Source organism: Micromys minutus (assembly GCF_963924665.1).
Source record: "Micromys minutus genome assembly, chromosome: 14".
NCBI lineage: Eukaryota > Metazoa > Chordata > Mammalia > Rodentia > Muridae > Micromys > Micromys minutus.
In genome coordinates this window covers 36,365,059-36,387,262 of record NC_137983.1, presented here as the reverse complement: position 1 = coordinate 36,387,262, position 22,204 = coordinate 36,365,059, and the positions used below count along the sequence as shown (strand labels likewise).

At 39.2% G+C, this 22,204-nt stretch overlaps 1 protein-coding gene across 3 annotated transcripts in view; it reads right to left on the bottom strand.

The window, feature by feature from the left end:
• Positions 1 to 22,204, bottom strand: part of WRN (WRN RecQ like helicase) — a 114,527-nt gene that overhangs the window by 15,878 nt on the left and 76,445 nt on the right. For 2 of the 3 annotated variants that reach the window (XM_080928743.1, XM_080928745.1), the window contains 10 exons: positions 21,953 to 22,054; positions 21,657 to 21,749; positions 18,215 to 18,356; positions 12,368 to 12,538; positions 12,195 to 12,292; positions 11,264 to 11,330; positions 10,485 to 10,555; positions 3,341 to 3,416; positions 3,058 to 3,170; positions 1,207 to 1,321 (listed from right to left, as the gene is read on the bottom strand). In XM_080928743.1, the coding sequence (XP_080784869.1) occupies positions 1,207 to 1,321; positions 3,058 to 3,170; positions 3,341 to 3,416; positions 10,485 to 10,555; positions 11,264 to 11,330; positions 12,195 to 12,292; positions 12,368 to 12,538; positions 18,215 to 18,356; positions 21,657 to 21,749; positions 21,953 to 22,054 (1,048 nt within the window). The remainder of the gene's footprint in view (positions 1 to 1,206; positions 1,322 to 3,057; positions 3,171 to 3,340; positions 3,417 to 10,484; positions 10,556 to 11,263; positions 11,331 to 12,194; positions 12,293 to 12,367; positions 12,539 to 18,214; positions 18,357 to 21,656; positions 21,750 to 21,952; positions 22,055 to 22,204) is intronic. The other variant, XM_080928744.1, reaches the window with a different exon arrangement.

Here is a 22,204-nt window from a genome sequence, read left to right as displayed (position 1 = left end):
GGGCATTTCTCTTTTGCCTCACCTCCGTCTCCTCTCTTGAAGAGAGCTGGCTGAAGTAATTCACAGCACTCACTCATGAAGGAAGATCAGTGAGTGCTCACAGAGAGCATGCTCCCTCAGTTACTGCCGGGTGGCATTCCTCATATAATCATCAAGATACCTAAATTTCACTTTCAATATCTGATAAGAAATGTGATGAAGTTCATGCAACTGCTGCTTGTACAAGGTTATGAAAGAGAAATTTTAAGGTTGCCAAAGATTTTCTGTTTCAAAAGCAGATACAGTATGCACAATCATCAGGCATACTACATACATCAGGGTAGAGTGCTCTGAAGAGGGCCTGCCGGACCTGCTGGGGAGAAACGAGCCTACGCACCGCCACGGCTGCAGACTTTCTCTAACACGTGTCACCACTTCCCTGGCCTGGGACAGAAGCCATCACTTCTGTGGTTCAGAGAAGCAAATGGAGACCCAGGGAAATGCAAGATAATGTCACATACACAGGGAAAGCACAGAGCTGAAGCTGAGTCCAGTTCTGAGACCAGCAGTCTTCACAGCCACCGGGTCTCATCTCACAGCGGGGTTTACACATGGGTTTGTTTGTAAAACAAACAACTCTATGGTCATGATCTTTATGGTGGAACAAGAAAACGCCGGCTGAAATAAACAAACCCTGCAAAGACTGCAGAGAATGAAGGGAAATCGGAGGATCTGTAATTGCAGGAAGGGGTGTTGATCAGGACTCATGCAGAACCAAAGGAAAATGAAGGCTAGGCTCCACACCAACTAACGGCTAGGATACACACACAGCTTCAACTCCAAACTGCCATATTGGAGTTAAAAGAACCTGTCAGCCAAAATACAAAACATATCCAAACTTAAAATAACACTTTCCGTTAAAGACCTGTATCTCGACAGCTACTTTAGCATTACCAATAAAGGGAGGTAGGAACTCCCAGGCTTGATGGCTCCTGCCTGTGGGCTTCGAACTGGAAGACCCAGATAGGAATCCAAGTTCAAGGCCAAATGAACTGTAAGGTCAATTCCAGGGAAGCCAAGGCTACAACAGGAGATCCTGCATCAGTTGATTTTTAAGATATAGCTAACATGTAAAACAATCTGAATCCATTTAATAAGTGTTTGGGTAGAAATGCAAGTAAACAGAGAAAGCACTGGCTCTGAAATGGTCACGAGTGTGGCTCTTACCTGAACACCATTTGCTTGACAGAAATGTTTGATGACGTCCATCAGGGGGGCCATGAGAGCAGCTTTGCCTTCAGAGACACCATCGATCTGTTTCACGTTTTCAACAGTAGTTGGTCTGCCGTTTACAAGCAAAAGAGGGAATTCTGAAGAAGTCACTGAGACAGCATCACTCTGCGAATACAGCTCCTGTTCAGCCTCATGCTGAACTCGAAAACTACATTTTCTACAGTCAAAACCAGTGCTTTATACAAACAGCCACACCTTGTGATTCCTTTCTCTACCTCTGACCACTGATAGGCTTGCTACGTAAACTAGTAACAAATAAAGGCTCCGCTGCTATTACCACAAAACTTAGTTCTAACCGGTGAAGAGGCCATTATCAGAAAAGATATGCTAACAGCCAGTGTTCCACTTGGTTATTCATATTATTCACATACATGGAAACTATGAGTCTCTAAAGGAGAAAGTAAGAAAGGCTGAAAAACTCAGAAGTAAGTCTCATTCATATTTCTTACCTGGAAAACGTCTCTGGTAGCAGTAAACTGGCTCACTAAGCCTTTACCTCAGTGGGTTTATTTGAGTCTGCTTTAAGCCAATGATGCTTACAGCATTTACATTTTAAATGCCCTAATTGTAATACAACTGCTATGCTGCTCTTTTAAGTTTTAAAATGAGTTTTAAAAACAGAAAATCCATGAGTCATAGTGCTCACCTTTTTCTAGTATGTCCAATATCAAAGATTATATAATGTGGTCTTTCTAAATATGTTCTCTGAATAGTAAAGTGTCTTCTTAGAATATTTATTTAACAAAATAGTTATAGTAACTTGTAAACCACTATGTGTTAAGGATGCTTAAAACATCCCGCACTTAAGCAATATCTATTCAGTGAAATTTGGTGACAGAAACAAAGTTTTAAAGGAACAAATAAATAATATTTAGGAAATAAGTTCTTGTTCTTCTGAGACATGCTGGGTGATAACAAAGCCTAACAAGGCGGGAAACTAGTACTGTAAGTTACTGGGTTACGTTCTCATATAGATTTTACAACTAATTATTCAGAAAAGGAAATAAAGCAATAATCACCATTAAGGCATCTTTAGAATTCACCTGAAAACCCTTGACAAGTTCAAGGGAGAGGAATTATTTGGCTGTAACACAACAGGAGACATCAAGGAGGAAACGGGAATTAAGCTAGACCTTGAGAATTTCTTGAAATAAACTGCGAAATCAAGGAATTCAAAGCAGAAACAACACATATGAAAGCTAAAAGAGCATGCCCAGAGATGGGAAGACATTCAGGTCACAGAAACCACTCCAAATTCTGTACTGGAGTGAAAAAGTAGGTTTAAGTCAACAAATAGAAGAGCTTGAATTTGAAGCCAAGGCTGTGTAATCGGTTTGTTCTGTGTTATCGGATGTGAGGGAGTGGCCAGCTAAGAGGCTTCTGCAGTAGGGAGTTCTGAAATAACAGAAAGGTCTGAACCAATACCTTGTGAAGAAAGGCACAATGGACAGACAAAAGAATGTCTAAATCAAGAGCTGAGATTACATAAATAAGAGAAGAAAGAGAGAAACTAAGAGGAAAGAAAGCAAAAACAAGGTTTTAAGCATGTCACCAAGAACATCAGAGTACAACTAAAAACTTAGAAGAGGAAGAGGTGTTCAGAGGGTGAGCAGCCAATGGATATGATTCACTGGTGGGAGGCAGGGAATCAGAGGGTATCTGAGACAGCACAGCAGCCTAGGAGACGTGACAGTCCTTCCCAGGCTGAACGTGGCCACATGGTGAGCTAACAGCATGTTTCAGACACCTTTTGTATCACAGAGAGTCAGAACATGAGCAGCTTACCTCATTTTGGCCATATCCAGCAGAACCTTGTTTGTTGCTAAAACAGCTGGCGGTACATCCATCTTAGCAGCCTGTTTCTGCCTTGCTTCCACCAACTTGGCATATAACCCAGTCTAGCAAGAAACAAGGACACAGCACTGCTTTTTAAACTGCACTTAGCAAGAAGCTGCCTTTTCCTTTAGAACTCCAGGCACCACTGTCCCGTTATGAAGAAATGAGCGTGGCTACTTTAAAGTACTAGCTACATTTTAGTAAGCTGGCCACCACTGTACGAAAGCCTTACCCGAGTGTTGAGCTCTTGGGCTGAGATGACAGGTTCTGAGGAGCTGTAAGGTGTTCCTGGGGGCTGCATCCAGATTCTAAAATATTGAAAAGAAAATACACATTTCCTTCTTTCATCCGTAACTTTTTATTTCTTATTCCAAATAAGAATCTGTCCAAAACTAGCACTTACTCTTCACAATGCAAGTATGACAACCTTTACTTCAGACACAATGGCCTAGCTATTAAACATTTCTATGAGATAATTTATTGTAATGCTGCAGCTAAAGGTGCCATTTAGTTCTTTTATAGTGGCTTAAAGGGAGCATCTACCAATCTTCCTTCTGAACCACATGCTTGGAAACAAAATATGGTTTATTCACAGAGAAGAAAATACTTTCCTAACCAATGGGAATACAGTCTGTTCTTGCTGTGAAATCCCTGATTCTTGTTGGTAGGCAACATCAGCAAAGAACTAATAAACTTATTCAGATTTTTTTTTTTTCAAAATCAAACAAATATATGACAAAAGATGCAATTTTGTTTTGGACTTTTCAAAAACTGGAGAGAATGCATCGAAGTCTCAGAGAGGAAATGCCCTGGGAGGCTAGCTAGGTACTTCACAAGAAGCATTTCTCACCCATGGACTAACTGTAAACAGTAAACTGAAATTGTATAAGATAAAGTATGTCAGACTTAAATTCCCTCTTCTAAAAAATAAGAAAGTAAATATGATCAGTATTCCAGAAATGTTTGCAAATTTCTGTTCCAAGAATTCAGTAATTACAGTACAAAGTAAGGACTTATTCCTTTATGAAATCCTGTCACATATATTAAAGTCGACTTGCAATTCAAAGAAATACTAAGTTAATCAAGAAAAGTATACATCTCCTTTGATTCACATTTAGACGCTGTGTTTAGTGTATGTGCGAGCACGCATGCTATGGTGCATGTATGTGATCTGAGCAGATACTGAGGAGGCCAGCTCTCCTTTTCTGCTGTCAGTGGGCACAGACAGCAGGCCCGTGTCTCCATCCCCTCAGGCATCTCACTGGCCCACTTGACCTTTCGCCTTGGTTTATTAGCATGGTGACTTCTACTAAACCAAAAGCTTACTATCACATTTTCTTGCAAAATTCTAAGTGACGTCACTAACACAGACACGCACGCAGAGAAATTTTCATTAAAACTGTGTGGCACACCTGACGCGGCGGCAGCCTGGGCGATGGGACTGACTGGGAACGTGACAGGGTCAAGGGTTACACAGCAGTAAGCTTGGTGATTTACTTAGAGATTACAGATCAGGTTAACTGAGGTGGGAAGACCCACCTTGAATACTGGGGTGGGAATTCAATGGGCTGGGACCCTAGGCTATGTAAAAACTAAGAAGAAATGGGGTATGAATATTCATTCCCTCAGTACCGACAACAGGTGCAGTCCACTGAGCACAGTCTGCTACCATGAGAGGCTCAGGAGCAGGTGGAGTCACTGCTGAATTCCACCAGATCTAAAAATAAACAAGCAAACAGCAATGCTCCTCAAACTGTACCATTCAATACAAAGAGAAAGAACAGCACCGAACTCATTTTGTGAAGCTAGCATTACCCTACCAAGAGATAAGGGCAGGCATGCACACAAACTCAGAAACAGAGAGACAGAGACAGAGACAGAGAGAGACAGACAGGGAGACACAGAGAGACACAGAGAGGCCAATATCCACATGAACATAAATAAAAAAATAAACGCGTCAACAAAATTCAGGAACACACAAGGTCATACACCACGGCCAAGGGGGGTAGATCCTAGGGATACACTGATGCTTCCGCAGAATAAATGAAAAAACACAGCCTTAGAAGACTCAAGGATAGTTTCCATAATGCAAGCATCTTAATGTATACAGGAAAAGCTTCTGACAAAGTTTGCTGGCCCTCATGGGAAAAAGCCCTTAAGAAACTACAAATAGAGGAATCTACCTCAATATAATGAAGGCTACATACTATAAACCGATAGCCAACATGATATTAGGGGAAAATGGAAATATTTCCTCTAAAATCAGGAACAAAACAAATGGTTTCTCCATCCTTATTCAATCTGGTGCTAAAAGGCTAAGCTAGAGAAGTTAAATATGAAGAAGAAACAAAGGCATACAAATAGAATTATTCTTACTTGCAGATGATATATAATCCTATTTTTAAAGGGTTCTTCCAGAAAACCCTCACACCTGATAAACATTTTTCAGCTACGAAGTAGATTAAAAAATAAATACACCAAAGTCAGTAACTTCCCTACACCTCAAATAACGAACCTGATTAAAAACTCAGGTGTAAGAGAGTCCCACTAAAGCCTAGGGATAAACCTACCAAGGACTCGAAAGCCTTCTGCAACCTTAAACTTTGAAGAAAAGAAGTTGGAGGCATAAGATAGAAAGACCCTCAATACACAGATTGGCAGAATGTGGTGGGAATAACTGGATTACAGAAACTGCTCTAAGATTCAACACAACCCCATCAAAATGCAGGACATTCTTTATAGAAAGAGAAAAACATCCTAAAATTCAAAGAGAAGCAAACTGACAGCAAATGGCAAAGCAAGTCTGAGCAGAAGGCAAACTAGAGACCAGACCTCACGGCTGGTCTCAAATTACACCAAAGAGACAGTAAAAAACAAAACAGACCAGAACAGGGCACCGCACAAAAACAGACACGTGGATCAAGGAAATTCGAGGGTAGAATTAAATCACAGCTGCAGTCACTTGGTTTTTGCTAAAGGCTTCAAAAATATATAATGGAGAAAACCCAGCAAAGAATGCTAGGAAAACTGGGGATGGATGGATGCATAGATAGAGAAATAATAAATAAATAAAGCAAACCTGTATTTCCGACCCTAAAATCCCTAGAATCCTGAGAGCTCTCTAGGAAAGCACTTCAAGGCATTGATCCCACAGGGTGAGAAGCAGCCACACAGGAGGTTGGATGAAATGAAAATGCATCAGCAAAGCAAAGGCTAATCAGTGGCTAATGTGAAGAGAAAGCCTGCAAAGTGGGAGGAATATTTCATTAACAGTAACTTAATATGCAGTAAATATAAAAGTATTTCAAATCAATAAGTCCATCTACGTTTGAGAACTGAGCTGACAATTCTCGAAGGATTAAAAAGTACAAATGGCAGATTAGAAACAGTTGTTCAATATCCTAACTCATCTGAAACTCAAATTAAAAAACTGTTCTGGTGGGAACCAGTGGGGTGGCTCAGTGGTTAAGACCACTGACTGTTCCTCCAGAGGTCCTGAGTTCAAATCCCAGCAACCACATGGTGGCTCACAACCATCTGTAATGGGATCTGATGCCCTCTTCTGGTGTGTCTGAAGACAGCGACAGTAGACTTATACATACTAAATAAAAAAACAAACTGTTCTGGTGGGAATCTCACGATGGTTAAATGGCTGTCCTCAAGGGAACAAACAACAAATGCAGACCAAGACACGGGAACAATGGAACCTCAGTCAGTGTTTGTGAAAATGCAAACAAAAGCAGCCACGACAGAAATCAGTGTTGGGATGTCTCAAAAATCAGAACTACCCAAGGTTGCTGGTTTCTCTAAGTCAACAGAACAGAAAGACAGCTGTCCATCCTTTCTAATTGATGCACTATTCATAATAGCCAGATATGCAACCAACCTAGATGTCAATCAGCATTGACTGGATAGAGAAAACAGATACGTGTACACAATGCCATTTTATTCAGCTTTGAACAATGGAATAATGACATTCACAGGACAATGGATGCAACTAGAGATGATTATGCTAAGCAAAATAAGCCAAACTCAGAAACAAAAATATCACACTTTCTCTCATATGCAGATCTAGAGTATGTGTATGTGTGTTTGAGAGCGCACTTGTGTGTGTGTGTGTGTGTGTGTGTGTGTGTGTGTGAGTGCCTGCCTGTGTAAAGTCACTGTGAGAAAGGGGGAAGAGGAGTGAAGGAGGGAGAGGGGTAAGGTCTGCGTGGACAGGATCCATACGCCACAGAAGCAGGAGGAGGAAGAGACGGAGACTAGCAAGGGAGGAAGGAAGTGTGGGGTCATGGAGCAGGTGAAAAACAATGAACTACATGATACAGGTATGGAAATGTTCCATGAAAACCCATGTATTTATATGTCAGATAAAAATAATTTTGAAATGGATTGTACATGCTTATTACAAGGACACAAGAAAATTTCAAAGTACCCACAGAAAACATCAACAATGAGGATCAGATACTACATCCTTGAAGTGACACATCACTTAAAAGTAGGCATAATTTTTACATTTGATTTTTACCTGAAAGGCTGTGAAACAGTAATAAACAAGATCTTTTAGAAATGAAAACATAGTGACAAAAATTCCTAAGATGAGAAGAGAAAAAAAAAAAAGAGAACAGATCTAAAAGGAGCTGGACAAACAGTAAAAAGAAAACTAAAGCCAGCTCTAGAAAAAAAGGAGAGTTATTAACACCAAGAAAAAGAGAAAACAGCAGCCAAAGTGACCCAGTTTGCTTGTAACTATTTGTAATGTTTGTATCACTATGACATTGCAAAGAACAATGACTCAAACAAATATTCAAGGAATTGAAGAAAGGGAAGCATACCATATAATTAAAAGTCAACTATGTTTTAATTGATACACTGAAAACCAGTGGTTTAAAAGAAGGGCATTTAGAAAGAGACATCAGCTAAAAGATCCAAGAATGATCCTAGGAGTTTAGGGAGACCGTGGGCTGTTGTACTTTTTATAAGCCTCAAAGTGCCAAGGGACTTCTATGTGTTATTTAATGAACACATATCAAGAATAATGATAATAAAGGGTCTGGGAAGAGAGCTTAGCTGGTGCCTGTCATGCAAGCATGACGAGCGGAGTTTGATCTTCAGAACCTACGTTTACGGGCAGCCAGGCACTAGGGTTCATTTCTCATCTTGGCACTGACATTTTTCTTTTCCCATTTCACTCTACAAACTCTTTTATATATCCCTCCCCACTCTCCTTCAAATTCATTAATTAGTATTGCATGAATATATATGTATAACATATACATATATATTTGTATACACATATGTACTTCCAAATATAACCTGCTGAGTCTATGTCCTTTGTACATATGGCTTCAGGGATGACTGTTTAGTGCTGAGCAAACAACTGGCTCAACTTCCTCTTCCCCAGGAAAGACCACTTCTGTTCCTGCCTTTACTCGGTTTCAGCCTCTATTCTTCATAAAATATTATAGTCTAAATGGTCATTTTAAAACCTTTTTATTTACTTTTTACCAATAATGTGTATGAATGCTTTACCTGAACGTATGCACAAAGCATATGTTTTCCACACATGTGTCTAGTGCCCACAGAAATCAGATGAGGGCATTAGATTCCCTGGAACTAGAGTTACAAATAGTTATGAGCCACCATCCAGGTACTGAACCCAACCCTGGTCCTTTGTGAGAACAGTAAGTGCTTGAAACCATTGGTCCATCTCTCAGGGCCCATAGTAGTTTTCTGTGTACCTTCACCTGTATGTCCCACTGAATTATTACCATCAGGGGCTATGGCAACAACACCAGTAATGTCTCCTGTGAATCCTGAGTTCCTAAAACAATGCCTGTATTACTAAAAACAGCCAAATGAAACACGGTTACCATTTAAATGTAGACATGTTTCATGATACTAGATGGACACTGTCATACAGACTCCTTAAAGTTTCCATATAAATAAAACATTAGTAATAGCATCTCATATGGCCAGACAAAACAAGATAAGGAAATTAATACTGTGATAAATGTTTTGTAAGATCCAAAATAGTGTTATCTAAACGATCAAGCAGCACAGAAAGCACGTGGTCCTGCAGCACATTTACTTAAACCTGATTTGAATATAAGTGCAGTCCATCTAATCTTCGTATAGAACATAGCCATGACATGTGCTTTATCCCATCCTCAGACAGGATATTAGACTCTAGACACTTTCCATGCTTCTATTATGTCAGTAAAGCCATGCAGTGAGATTAGAATCATCAACAGCGGGGTCGTAGCTCAACGGTAGGATGCTTATCAAACACATACAGCTTCCACCTCCAGCACAAGAAAACAAAAAGTAAAAACCATTCTTTCACTTCCAGTCTTATTGCCATAACCCCTCTGTTTGAAGATAAGTTGGGGATATGCATTTCCAAATACATACTATCAGTGATTAGAGAGGTAGACCTACATAGATGTGAGCCAGCAACATCATTAGCTATGCATTCATACGCTGCCCCTGGAATATCTGACTTCAGAATGAAAATAATAAAGTCTTGCTTTAAGATACAGGTGCACCAAGTGCTTAGCATTGTAATACAAAGCGTTGTAAATGTGGAGAGTCATTTTGGCACCTCTGAACAGTTGATGGCAGAATAATATTAATATTATCCCAGGACATTTTGGGGCTGGCCAAGGCAGGAATCTGGCCTCTGTGCTATGCCCCATAAGGGCTATTACCGAGCACATCTGCATCTTTAGCACTAGGCAGGCTCTAAGAATAAGGCTATAAGGAAGTACATCTACATCTGAAGTTTGGGGTGGGACCTTTTAGAATGCAGCATAGGGAAGTACTTTCTTACATTTGTAGCTCCAGGCTGCATCCTTAGAAATGCAGCTCAGGGCAGGGTGGATTTTGGAATGTAGGCACAGCAGTATCCATTTTGTCTCTGACCTTTTCACCTGACTTCCAAGATTGTTAAGTTTGATCCCTGTGTCAGAACAGTCGTTACCAGTTTTGCATGTAATTAAAACAGTTTAAAAAGAGGACAAATAAAGCAAATCTTTGCTTCGGACACGAGGCTTCAGCCTCAAGTCTGGCCAAAGTCATATCGCAGCTTTAACTGACTTGTCTTTTTCTTTCAATCCTCGCTCCAGCTCCGGGTGGACCTCTTGGGAGCCCGAGCTGGTCTCGGACAGTAAACAGAGGTGCCCGAGAAGTACGATCCATCACCCTAACTTTTTATGTGTCTCTTTCAGTCATTACAACTACAGTGGTTACTGTGATTTTTTTTTTTTCAGTGAAACAGTCCAACATCTGATAGTCCTTTTTCTTTAGGAAAGGAAGGAAAATGGCAGTATCGATAATGTAAGCAAATATAATAAACAAAAACTAGAACTCTGTACCTTTTAGGAATGTTACTCCCAGAAGAAATTTTCTCAGGCACTTTGTAAGAATACGTTCTCTCCAAATTAGACTATTTTTTCCACATGTAAAGTCCAATAAAAAAGAAAAAAAATTACAAAAAGATTTAAATACAAAGGCATTTCAAAATAATAATTCCCCCCTAAGCAATCAATTCTTTAAATAAATAAGCTGAAAATAAGCTGTCCAACCACCACCTCTGATGATCTTAAAAACAGTTTAAAAAGTAAATGATCCAAAGGATGCCCTGAGACACAGATGCCCAAATTACAAAGGTGATTCAACTCCACACCAACATCCTAAGCCAGGAGAAATGATGTACCAGGAGACGGAATTCACCATTTTCCCATTGCCATGTTCCGCTCAGGACAGCCTATGCACAAAGAATCTGTAGCAGTGACCATGATACTAACTAAACAAGAAGGCATGTGTGTGCCCATTTGCAGATGGAATGGGTGTGTATGTGTATGTAGCTTTGATGAGAATATTTAGGAATCACATGTCTTTATTCACTCTAGTATAATAAATATATCATTGTTTTATAGATCATTTGGCTTCAAGCTAAAACAAGCTTAAAAAGAAAAATTACTTTATGAAATATTTCTACTTCTTTATTGTTCAAAAACCTATGGGCATTGTCTCTTTATTCTAGTCACACCCTTTCTCTTTGTAGTTTGTGGTTTTGTACGAGCCATGCAAATAGAAGACTTTAACCCTTGTTACAAGTTGTCTCCTTGTAGACTGAGACAGTAAGACCCACCCCTTGAAAGCAAACCTGTCCAGTAGTTAATCCAGTCGGCTTTGTTTCTGAAGATACAGGATTAGAACTGAAAAAGAGTAAAATTAAGATAGCCCCTAAGTTAAAATGTAACCATCCAGTTTATGAATCATCACATTACTCCTGAAGAGCAGAGATTATATTACCCTTCAAGAATTGATATTAAAAAAATTTCCCTCAAAGAAAGGGATTTCAAAAAGAAAACAAACAAAAAGCTAATACACAATCAATATTTGCACTGACACTAAAACATAGGCAGCAAGCACATACGATCCTAGGCCTACAGTATGGGTCACTAATTCTTTAGCATCAACCCCGATGCCTATGCAATAGGCAGGAACCTTGCTGGCTCTGCCTTTTATTATATTATATATGACCACGGGCTGACTGTGATTCACATAGATTCATCTATTCATTTCAATACAATAGCACAAACATTTTAAAATATAATTTCAAATCTTTTATGTCTTTGCACCACAGTGTATTGCGCAATACAAAACAAGACAGGCAATGGTGCTGTGCATCTTTAATCCCAGCACCGGGGAGAGAGAGGCAAGTGGATCTCTGAATTCTCGAGCCCACCCTGGACTGCAGAGCAAGTTCTAGGGTGATCAGGACAAGGCAGAAAAACCCTGTCTCAAAAGACAAACAGAAGGATTTCCCTAAGCCTGTTTTCTTCTGTAAGGAACACTTCTTTAGCCTTATCTAAGACAGCAGCTCTGTATGGTTTGCAGTCAGATACTTGATGTCAACCGTGAAAGTATTTCATAACTTGTCTTTTCCCCACGGCCCTCTTCTACAAGTGGTACCCAAACTGATTTTACCTGCACAAAGTCTATCAACTGCTAGAATTTGAATCACTTCAGCAAACCCAAAAGTGAATGGGGGAAGAAAGTTGAAAATAAAAAATAACCTTGGTAGCAAAACTTTCCTTGGAAGCATCTGTTCATTAGCTTGAAGAATAAGGCTCGGCGGAGACTGCAAACTGGCTTCCCCGAGCCACTTTCTACCCTGTCAAAAGCAAAAAGAATCTTAACACACAGCGGGAAGACATGAGTCAAACAGGCATATCTCTGCGCTGTTTACCTTTTTTGTGAGGGAACAAGTCTTTATAAATTTGTTTTGCCTGGAAACTTCTACCAAGAATCCTTCAGCGATGAGATTGTGAGAAAGGGCCTTCCACCAGCTCTCTGATTGCTCCTTGCCAGCACCAAAAAGCCTGTGACTGCGACATTTATCGGGAAGACGATGAGAATGCTGAAATCAGAAACAAAGCGTGAAAAAAAATATCATTCAAATAAGCAGGCCAAATAAAGCAAAAGCCTACCTAGCAATTCTTTGGGTTTAAAAGCAAATTTCAGTTTTGAAACCTCGCCTGTTCTTATGTTCCACCTTTTTGTTCAGCTGATGAATAAGTAACGAAAACAGTATTCTGTCTAAATACAGAAAAATCCTCACATAATCCTGATGCAGTTCCCAGTGGATAGGTTTGGATATGTGTCTGAATATTTCACTTCGGCTACTACAACTCTGACTTTTAAAAACAACAGTTTTTAAAAATGACTATGACTACTGCTCCACTCCAGAAAGTGACGGGGAGTGTGGCCTGAGAGTTGTGCAATCATTCCTGTTTCCCTGCACAGTTTCTTCTCACTGTGCTGTGCTCAGGACGCATCCCAAACGTTACTCAACTGATGGCCACTTGAGATACCAGCAAAAACAGTTCATGCTAAATGTTGACGGTAGCCTATTAATACTTCTGAGCGATGGCAGAACTCTCATGAGAGACTCTTCAATTATTTAGTTCTAGAGCCAACAGGAAGTTGTCATGCAAGTTTCTTGTCCTGTAACAGAGAACACTCTGCCCTGATACTCTCTAAAGCACGTTTTGTTTCTTTCAGCCCCTCACTGCCTACTTCATGTCTATACACAGAACTGCTTTAAGTGTGTATGGTAGTGTAAATGATACAGCATCACAGAAAGTTACATGTGTATGATGTTCTCGAGATGACTGTGGTCGACTGAAATTCATCTGTCATTACGACCTCCATCCACAGTGCCCTCTATTACTCAAAGTGGAAAGTCACAAACACATTTCTAGAACTCTCATCCAGAATTCTGAATGTAATTTTTTATTGAATATTTTATGTATTTACATTTCAAATGTTATGCCCTTTCTGAGTTCCCCCCTCTCCCAGTTTCCATGAGGATGTTCCCCCTTCCACCCTCTGAATGTGATTTTAAGTTCTGTTAATCAGATGTTATTTGCAGAACATGTACAAGCAGGAGGTGAGGCAAAATCCTGTACAATATGTGTAAGTGTACATTGTTTCCAAAGAACACCAGAAGCAATGAACTGCATAAATGACATTACTAGCTGGACATTAAAATCATTATCCCAGCCTTCCTTCTTCCTCACAGAAAAAAAAAGAAAGAAAAGACACCTAAATTTAATTTGCACATTTACTGGAATGAAGTAATAATGCTTTCCCTAATTAGTAGAAAGTACCTCTTCCCTTTATGATAATAATCATTGTAAATTCTGTCTCCTGTGCAAATAAATTGATACAACCAAGTTTCTATGGTAATCATTAGGCAAAGAATGAAACCTATTTATTCCTTGCTATATTACATTTTTGTTTTAAAAGAATCGAATTTCTTACACAACTATAAACTCAAACTAAACTGGGCAACCTGTTTTAAAACAATACAAGAGGATTTAAAATTTGTTTAATATGTAACATTGTTTCCTTGTATGCCTATATGTATGCATGCATATATGTCTGTCTATATATATGTATGTGTGCATACTGTCTGTGTGTATGTATGCATGCATGCATGTATATACATATATATGCCTATCTGTATGTATGTATGATGTATGTGAACCATGTGAATGCAGTAGCTAGAAAGACCAGGCATCAAATTCCCCTCCATCTGAAGTTACGGAAGGCTCTGATCTGCCATGTGGATGATCGCTACCCCATCCATGGCCTCTGCAGACCAGAACTTAAGTACTAAGCCTTCTTTCCAGCCTCACGAAAGCTTTGGAAAATATTTAATGATACCTTACTCTGAGCAAGACATCTTTGTTAACTGCATAAATGTTCTGGTTAATTGAATTTTCCAAGTTATTCATTGAATAACTACTTAGAATGAGAAGGTTTTTAGAAAGAATATAGTATTCAGCCATTTTTAGCTCTGAAACCCCATATATAGCTCTGTGGAATGCAGTCTTGAGAGGAAATTTTTATACTGTTCTTGTCCTTTAAAAGTCAACTTGAAAAGAATGTGGGTCACATTACAGAGTGAAGAGCCCAGGCACTGATGACTAAAGACCTGGTTGCTAGGGCGACTTTCAACAGAGGCAAAACCTTCAGACTAGTGTCTGGTACACCAGAAAATGGGAATAAAATGAAAAGCTGCCACTTCTCAAATTAACTTCTTCAAAAATTAAATTGCTCCTCATAGTAAATTTTTTCTTGCTAACAAGGTATTATCTTTTATCTTCCCTCTTTCTGTGCCCACATGTCTACGTCAAGTATAATCTCCCAAACCTACTGAATCACTTTCTGACTAAACAGAAAGTTCCAGTGACACCCTCACAAACTCCTGATTCCCATGCAGCAGCTCCCAACCATCCATATGTCCCATGTCTCTTTCCGTACTACAGTATACTTACTTCTTCCCAAATAACACCCCTACACCAGATCTTAGCCCTCACCTAGTTCCGCCCTTTTCCTCTACAAAATAAATGTAATGTCTCACATAAAAACAGATGTTCAACAGCTCAAGAAGGCTTAAGTTCCTAGCTCGCCCCTCCTCCTTCTCCTCTGCCATTCCTGCCTCTTTCCAGCTTCTAAAGCCCTGAGACAGTTACAGCTGCCGTTTCAGGGGTTCCGTAGGTAGTTCTTCCTGAACCAAGGGCCTTGTGCCTTTAGCCAAGTTCTCCAGCACTGAACAGCAGACCTAACCTTAGTAATATATTTCAATTCTATGAAATAATTTGTCTAGAACACTAAGCTGAATAGCCCACTGTGCTACATGTTCTTATAACTTTGGAGAGTGATTAGAACTAGTTACAGTTGTCTATGGTAGTAGGTGCCTGTAATTATTTTTGCTAAACTGACACAGTATTAAACTTGCCTCTAGATTCCTATCCCGATAGCCATGGATTAGTACCACTCTCATCAGAGAAGGCTCTCTGTGCAGTGCATGGTGGGTAATGAAGAATCTCACATCTGGTCAAAGTACAGAGGATATGTGTCTATATAAAGTGTTCACCTACAAATGGGACATCTGGGTCACCCTCAAGGCTCAGGGTTTGTCCCAAAAGGGGACTGTTAGAGCCAGAGGTCATGTAGAACAGGAACAAAACTGTGTTTTGGACATGACAAACCACTGCATCCACTAATTCACAGCATCTGTGGCACATAATCGAGCTTGTAAAATTTTCATCAAGGGGTGGAGAAAAGGTTCATGAGCTCCTAGGAAGCAACTATTGACAGCTGATGTCTTTTCACGGAGAGAGTCATTCTTTATGGGCATTGCTCCCGATAGGCTGAACACCTTCTAACAGGGGCCCATACCCATGACCAGAGGAGATTGGGGCAGGGCATAAAGTTGGGATTAGTGAAGAGGAAGTGGGATGGGTCTGGGAAGAGTTGGAAGAATACTGAGGGTGATTATGACCAACATACACTGCATACTGCATACATTATGAAGTTCTTGAACCAGCAGTAAACTACTATTTAAGACAAGCTGGGTGTGTAGAATGTGCTGTAACTACAGCACACATGGCATGAGGTGGAGTCAGGAGAACGTCCGGGACTCACAGGCACGCCAGTCTAATCAAGACACTGAGCTCCTGGCTCAGTGACTAAGTTCATCAAAAAATAGGAATGAAATGAAAAGTACCAGAGGGAGACCTCGGATGTCCACAACTGGTGTTCACATGCACACACTCACATACTCACATCCTAAAATATTAGGATGGTACCTAATTCTGAGGCCATGATAAAAATTAGTACTTTGGAAGGCATTTAGAAAGATGTTAATCTTGGTATGCAAATGATCAACATGTTTTTTTTTTTAATTATGGCCATTGATTAAGTTATGACATGTTTGAGCGATATCAAAGATTTTTACATGATTAACTGTTTAGTCAGTTAAAACAAAGAAAGTTCTCTAAACAATCTTGGTTACTTTCTATCTAATTAGATACAATAAAACAACATTTTAAACCCTATTTTACAAATTTGTGGATAAAATAAGTGTTTATATTTTTAAAAACATGTAGGAGAGAATCAAGCACTACTAAAACCAAATTTATGCTTATAAAAATCATCTCTTCAAAATAACTCCAAAATAGTTTGACGTATCATCTTACATATTAAAATTACATACAAAGGTATTAACTTGTCCTAAATTGGTTAAGGGGAGCAACTTTCTTAGCTCTCAAGAGAATGACAGTTATAATTTTTCCCTGATATCCCAATAGATATCAAGATCACCAAAAACAGAGCAAGTAAACCCTTTTGCCTTACTTTCAGTACCATAAGCATCCACACATTTTCATTAAGTGATACTTTTTAAAAGCTTTACACTCTGAGCTAGCAAGGGTAGTATAAAATTTCACTAAGGATGAACTGCTTAATTTGAGGACTCCCAGAAGACACTGCCGGTAGAGGACGTCTGACTTGGTTTTCAAGTAATAAGTGAAACCTGATCCCTCCTGTGACCACTGAAAGTTTGATGAGAAACAAACTTATTTATTGATATTGGATACAGCTGGATTGTACCAAATCAAAACAAGGACACTTTGCATAAATTAAATACTCACAATGGATACAGGGGTTTTAAAGACGACAAAGATAGAAAATAAATGTCCAGATTTCAATTGCATTTGAGCTGTCCTGCAGAGCTGATAAAAATAAAACTGCTCAAGCAAGACTTCTACTGTTAAAATTTTAAGCATTTTTGCCATTTAAAAACCAAACATTTAAACTCAATTATCTTGAAAGCATTGACACTTGAAATAATAATACACGTTTTCAATGTGTTTCATTACAAGTATTTCATAACTAATTCCACAGATTACTTTCTAAACAAAAGCAAAAAACATTTACACAAAGCACTTGAGTATTTAACAAGCAAACGCTTACCTACATGATTTTAAAATTCTATGTTCAAAATGAGCATCTAACCTCTACTATAAGGCATGTTTTCAAATAAGCAGATACATATATCTACAAAGTACTCTGCCTTCTACTCTTGGTTTGTTTAAGTGATATCAATTCACAATTCTTAGATTTACAGACTCTTAATTGGGAAATAAAATGACCATATAAACAGAAGGACTACAGAGACCCAGCTAGGTAAGTGCATTTGTACCTGACGTTTGCCAGCACACTGAGGCCACATGAATCACTCAAAACAGAAAGTAGTCCAATTAAATCAGGTGTTCATTGGTAAAACAGCAAAACAAAAGCCCTTTCTGAGAATGCCAAGTACTTCTGACATAAAACCCCATCAGAGGGGAGACTACGTTGCAGTGTAGTGTTGCTGAACGCAGCCACTTACAACACAGTCCCTGAAATTAAGTTTTTCACAAAGAACATAATGGTATCTGGGCATCAGAAGATACAACTCTGTTCTCCCTTGACACAATGGAAGTTAGCTTTCCTTAATTATCCTAAGAAAAACAAACCTAGGGATTAATGAAATTGCAGTGTAGTAAGCCAATACGCTATTTTCTGTCCGCAGCATGCAGCTGACCACCAGCATTTGTCCAAAGCTATGAATGCAGGGTTAGGATGGAACTCAAGGTGTTTCTGCATTGCTAGTCAGTCATCTAAAGGAAGCCAGAGCTACAGCCACACGGGGGAAAGCACTGTCAGAAACGGCCACAGGAGCTACTACAGATACACTTACAGATCCTCGGAGAAATAAAATCGGAATCCCAATTCCAAATTTCTCCTGCAGGATGTCCACAGCAGAGAGTAGCTGGAATGCTTGTGGCCCAAAGTCTTGGGATGTGTCCTCCGAGTTGCTAGCAGAAAAGCAATGATTCAGCCTAAAGGAAAGTAATAATATACTCAGAAAACACCAACAAAAGCATGCTTCCTTAGAAATAAAAAGATACAAAAATAAACCATGTTAAAAATATCTCAAATGTGTCTAACACTCCCAAAGCCACGAGTAAAGCTTATTACAACCAAGAGCAGGTGTATTACCTAAGATATGAGACACAAATAATAATAATACGGAATCACAGACAGTGCTTTCTCGTGGTACCCAGAAGCTAAATGTCATGCAGGAACTCAGAAGACAAACAGACTAAAGGAAAGTGGAGAGGCAGCATCCCATCTAAGACAGCTCCACATGATCAACTATATAAATGTTGGATGCTTGTGTGATGTTACACTAGAAAGGGATAAAAAAAAAAAGTTGCTATGCAGTAACATGTTAGTTTGAACCCTAATAATTTATAATACAACACTGAGCTTATAAACGTGTCACACTGGTACATTTAGCAGTTAAATTCCACAGGCATCCTCCAAGTAGATGTAAAAGTATCATTAATGTAAATGAGAAATTTTTTTTTAGCTTGAGAACAAAAGAAATCCTCAGAGACTATCAACTAACATATTCAATTACCAAATTCAACTACTTTCCACATCACATATATCTTTAAAATAGCAGTAAGGATGCATTCAGTATTCCAGGTAAAGATATTATATTTTGATTTAAAGAAGAGATCCCCCGGCTTAGGTTTATCCTCCCATTTACCTCTTTAGTAGGATGCTTAGGTGACTTTCTTCAGAGTATTTAAAGTTATCAAGTTCCCATAAAGTATGATTATATATTATCTTAGCACCTTAAATATCTATTATTGTAGTTATCACTAGTTTCCAAGTTTTTACATTTCTACTCCTACCAATGCTGCTTCTGGCATACAGCTATTGTAGCCAGAGACACCACTAACTCAGAGGCACCAGTTGTCTTTATTTTATTTGTATATAATAAGCCGTGCACTATTCACGCTAAGTGCTAAGTGCAGATTCATCGACCCTTCATCACAACCAAGACCCGGTGAATGCATTGCTCTCAAATCTATTCTCCCTGCCTTTAACCTCTGCCGGCGGCTGATCTTCCTCCCCCCTTCCGGCTGCCTGGCAGAGTATGTGCATGCAGCCACACCATAGACGCTGGGGTACTTCTTCATTTAAGTGCTTGCTGGACTTTGTCATTGAAGCCATGTGTGCTTTCAGAGGTCTTAAAGGAAGAACTCAAGCCTTAGAATGGTTAGAGGAGTCTTCAGTTAAGCTTCACCATGCCTAAGCACTGCCAACCAGTGCACATTTCAAGCAAACTGACTTTGTCCGGAGCATTCTGTTTGTCCCCTCTGTTCCCTCTGTCAGTCATGGGGTCTGCAGTGAAATGCTTCCATTTTGATATTAGTGCTCTGTCCCCCTTCTCACACCAGTCTTGGGAAATAACGGACCTGTGCGCTCACTGACTCTCCTCCACTGGCTTTGTCGCCCACACCCCTGATCTACATCCTATTTATTATTCCCTTCCTGTTTGTCTTCCTCTTGTCTGCCTGTTTCTCAGTGAATGCTTAGTCATGTGTTTGAAACCTGTGCTCTTTCATGTCTTGTCCACAGTATAAATTATCTTTGCAGACTCATACCAGCTCTATCCCAGGCATTTCATATTCCTGTTCATTAGTTCAAACCATTTTCTGATTGGCTGTAAGCCTTGACTCACAGATTATTTGGAAGTGTATTGCTTGGTTTCTAAGGGTTTGGAGATTTCTCTTTTCTTCCCACTGCTGCAAAGATCATATTTGATTCAAATAGAAAAGTTCTTTACTTGTCCAGGTTCGCTTCAGACTCAGGGAAAACACACACATATAAGCTGCCATTGGAAAGAATGGCCGAAATGCTTTGGGGAAATGAATTAGATCTGCTTTGCTGACACCCTCTTCATTTCTTCATCTCCTCACACTCAGTGGGGCTGCTGTCTGGGGACTCTGGGGTTGGTCATTGCTGTTGAGTCTTACTCTTGCTTTTGTTCAGTATCTGGAGACAGTCTCACTATGGGGCCTAGGTTCTTTGTGAGATCACTTGCATCACAGGCTGGTCCCAGACTCTTGGTCTCCCATCTGAACCTCTGAACTTTCCATTCCAGGCACGCCCGTCACTCCCCACAGCCCTTGCTCATTTTTGCCCACTAATTCTACTGGCTTGTAAGCAGATGTTGATGTCACCAACGACAGGCGGGCTTCTGCTCCCCATCCCACTTCTGTGATTCTTATGTGTTATTTATGATCAGATGACTTCAAAGAAGGAAACTATGCTCAACGATTACCCGCTTTGGGTTGAAAGCCTTGGCAAAAACAGGTTTGCTGGGCAATGAACTTTGTTTTTCAACACTGTTGCCCGATGCAGTGTCCAGACCAAAACTTGCCTACAAGTTTTAAGATTTGTCACCACACCCTCTCAGAGTGTGGTACACCTAGACCTTAAATCATTAATAACTCAAGAGCTAAGAACATAGCCCTGTGGCAATGTTTGGTATTTAAAAATCATTATGTTTAATCTATACACACCAAGAAAACTTTGACTATTTCCATGTTATGTTTGTTTTACATGTACTTTATGCTTATTGTAACTAGTAAGATTTCAATGCATACTATCAAACCTTTAAAAAAAATCAAGTACTGACAAAAATATATTCATATAGATTTATGTCAAAATGCTTTTAACAATCTGTACATGTACCTCTGGTTTTTTTTCTTCCCCTCTTTTCCTGTTCTTCTCATCTTCCCCTCCTCCCCCTCTCTTGCTTACTCTCCCTCACCGTCTCTCTCTCTCTCCCTCCTATCCCCTCTGTCTCACTCTCACTAGCTCTATCCTTGTTGCCATTTCTCTGGAGAACTTTATGTTGATCAGTGTCCTGCTTTATTCTCGATAACATGCTTTGTTCCCAAGTCCCTACTACTAAATACTAAAATAGTAACTTAAGTTTTCTTTTGCTTAGAGTTTTTTCAGTGTTTTTATATTTCATTATATTTAAACTATCTGCATAATTTGTACTTGCCATTATGGTAAACATCAAGTGGAATGCTTTTCAAATCAATTTTGATAATTTCTTTGATGATTATTTTTAGGCTATCATATTTAAAAACAACTATTTACTAATTAGGCCTACTGTTTTATGACTTTATTGTATCACTTTATTTTAAACAAAGTAACTATGTCATTTAAAAAAGCTAAAATACTTACATCAAACAAAAATTTAAGGAAGCAGGATTTGAAGACAAAGAGAATCAACAGTTTCTAGAAGGTTCTTCAGAAAGAAATTTTACCTGGGCCTGCAATTATCACAGCATTTTTCAGTTCCCATGATGTCCAAGGAGGCCTTCTGTAGTCCTTTGTCATCGAAATGGGACAAGATGATTCTGATGAAGAGAACGTTTTAAATTGAGACGATAGCACCATTGCTGCATTCACTTGCCTTATCACTCCTTCATATTAGTTTATTTAAACACAAATAAACCTGCCTGAAAGTTCAGCATGTACAAAGAAAATGTCTTTAAAAACACTTTAAACTAATTTTTTTAAAGGACCATGCTTCTAATTGATAAAAGCAAATAATACGTACTGTCGCCTACATTTACTGGAATGAAGGTATTTTTCCATCTTTACCATCATCTTTAATTTATATAACCGGAACTTTTCATTGTGAATCTCAATAAGGTGATTCCTGCCAATTGAAAATTCACAAGAATATTTTAAATCATATTGTCAGTTTTATTATTTTGCTTTTCATAACCCTCATAATCCCCATTGCATTACAATAAAAATACTTCTATTCCCCAAAATGCCTGTGTTCTTCCCAACAAAGCCCTTGACA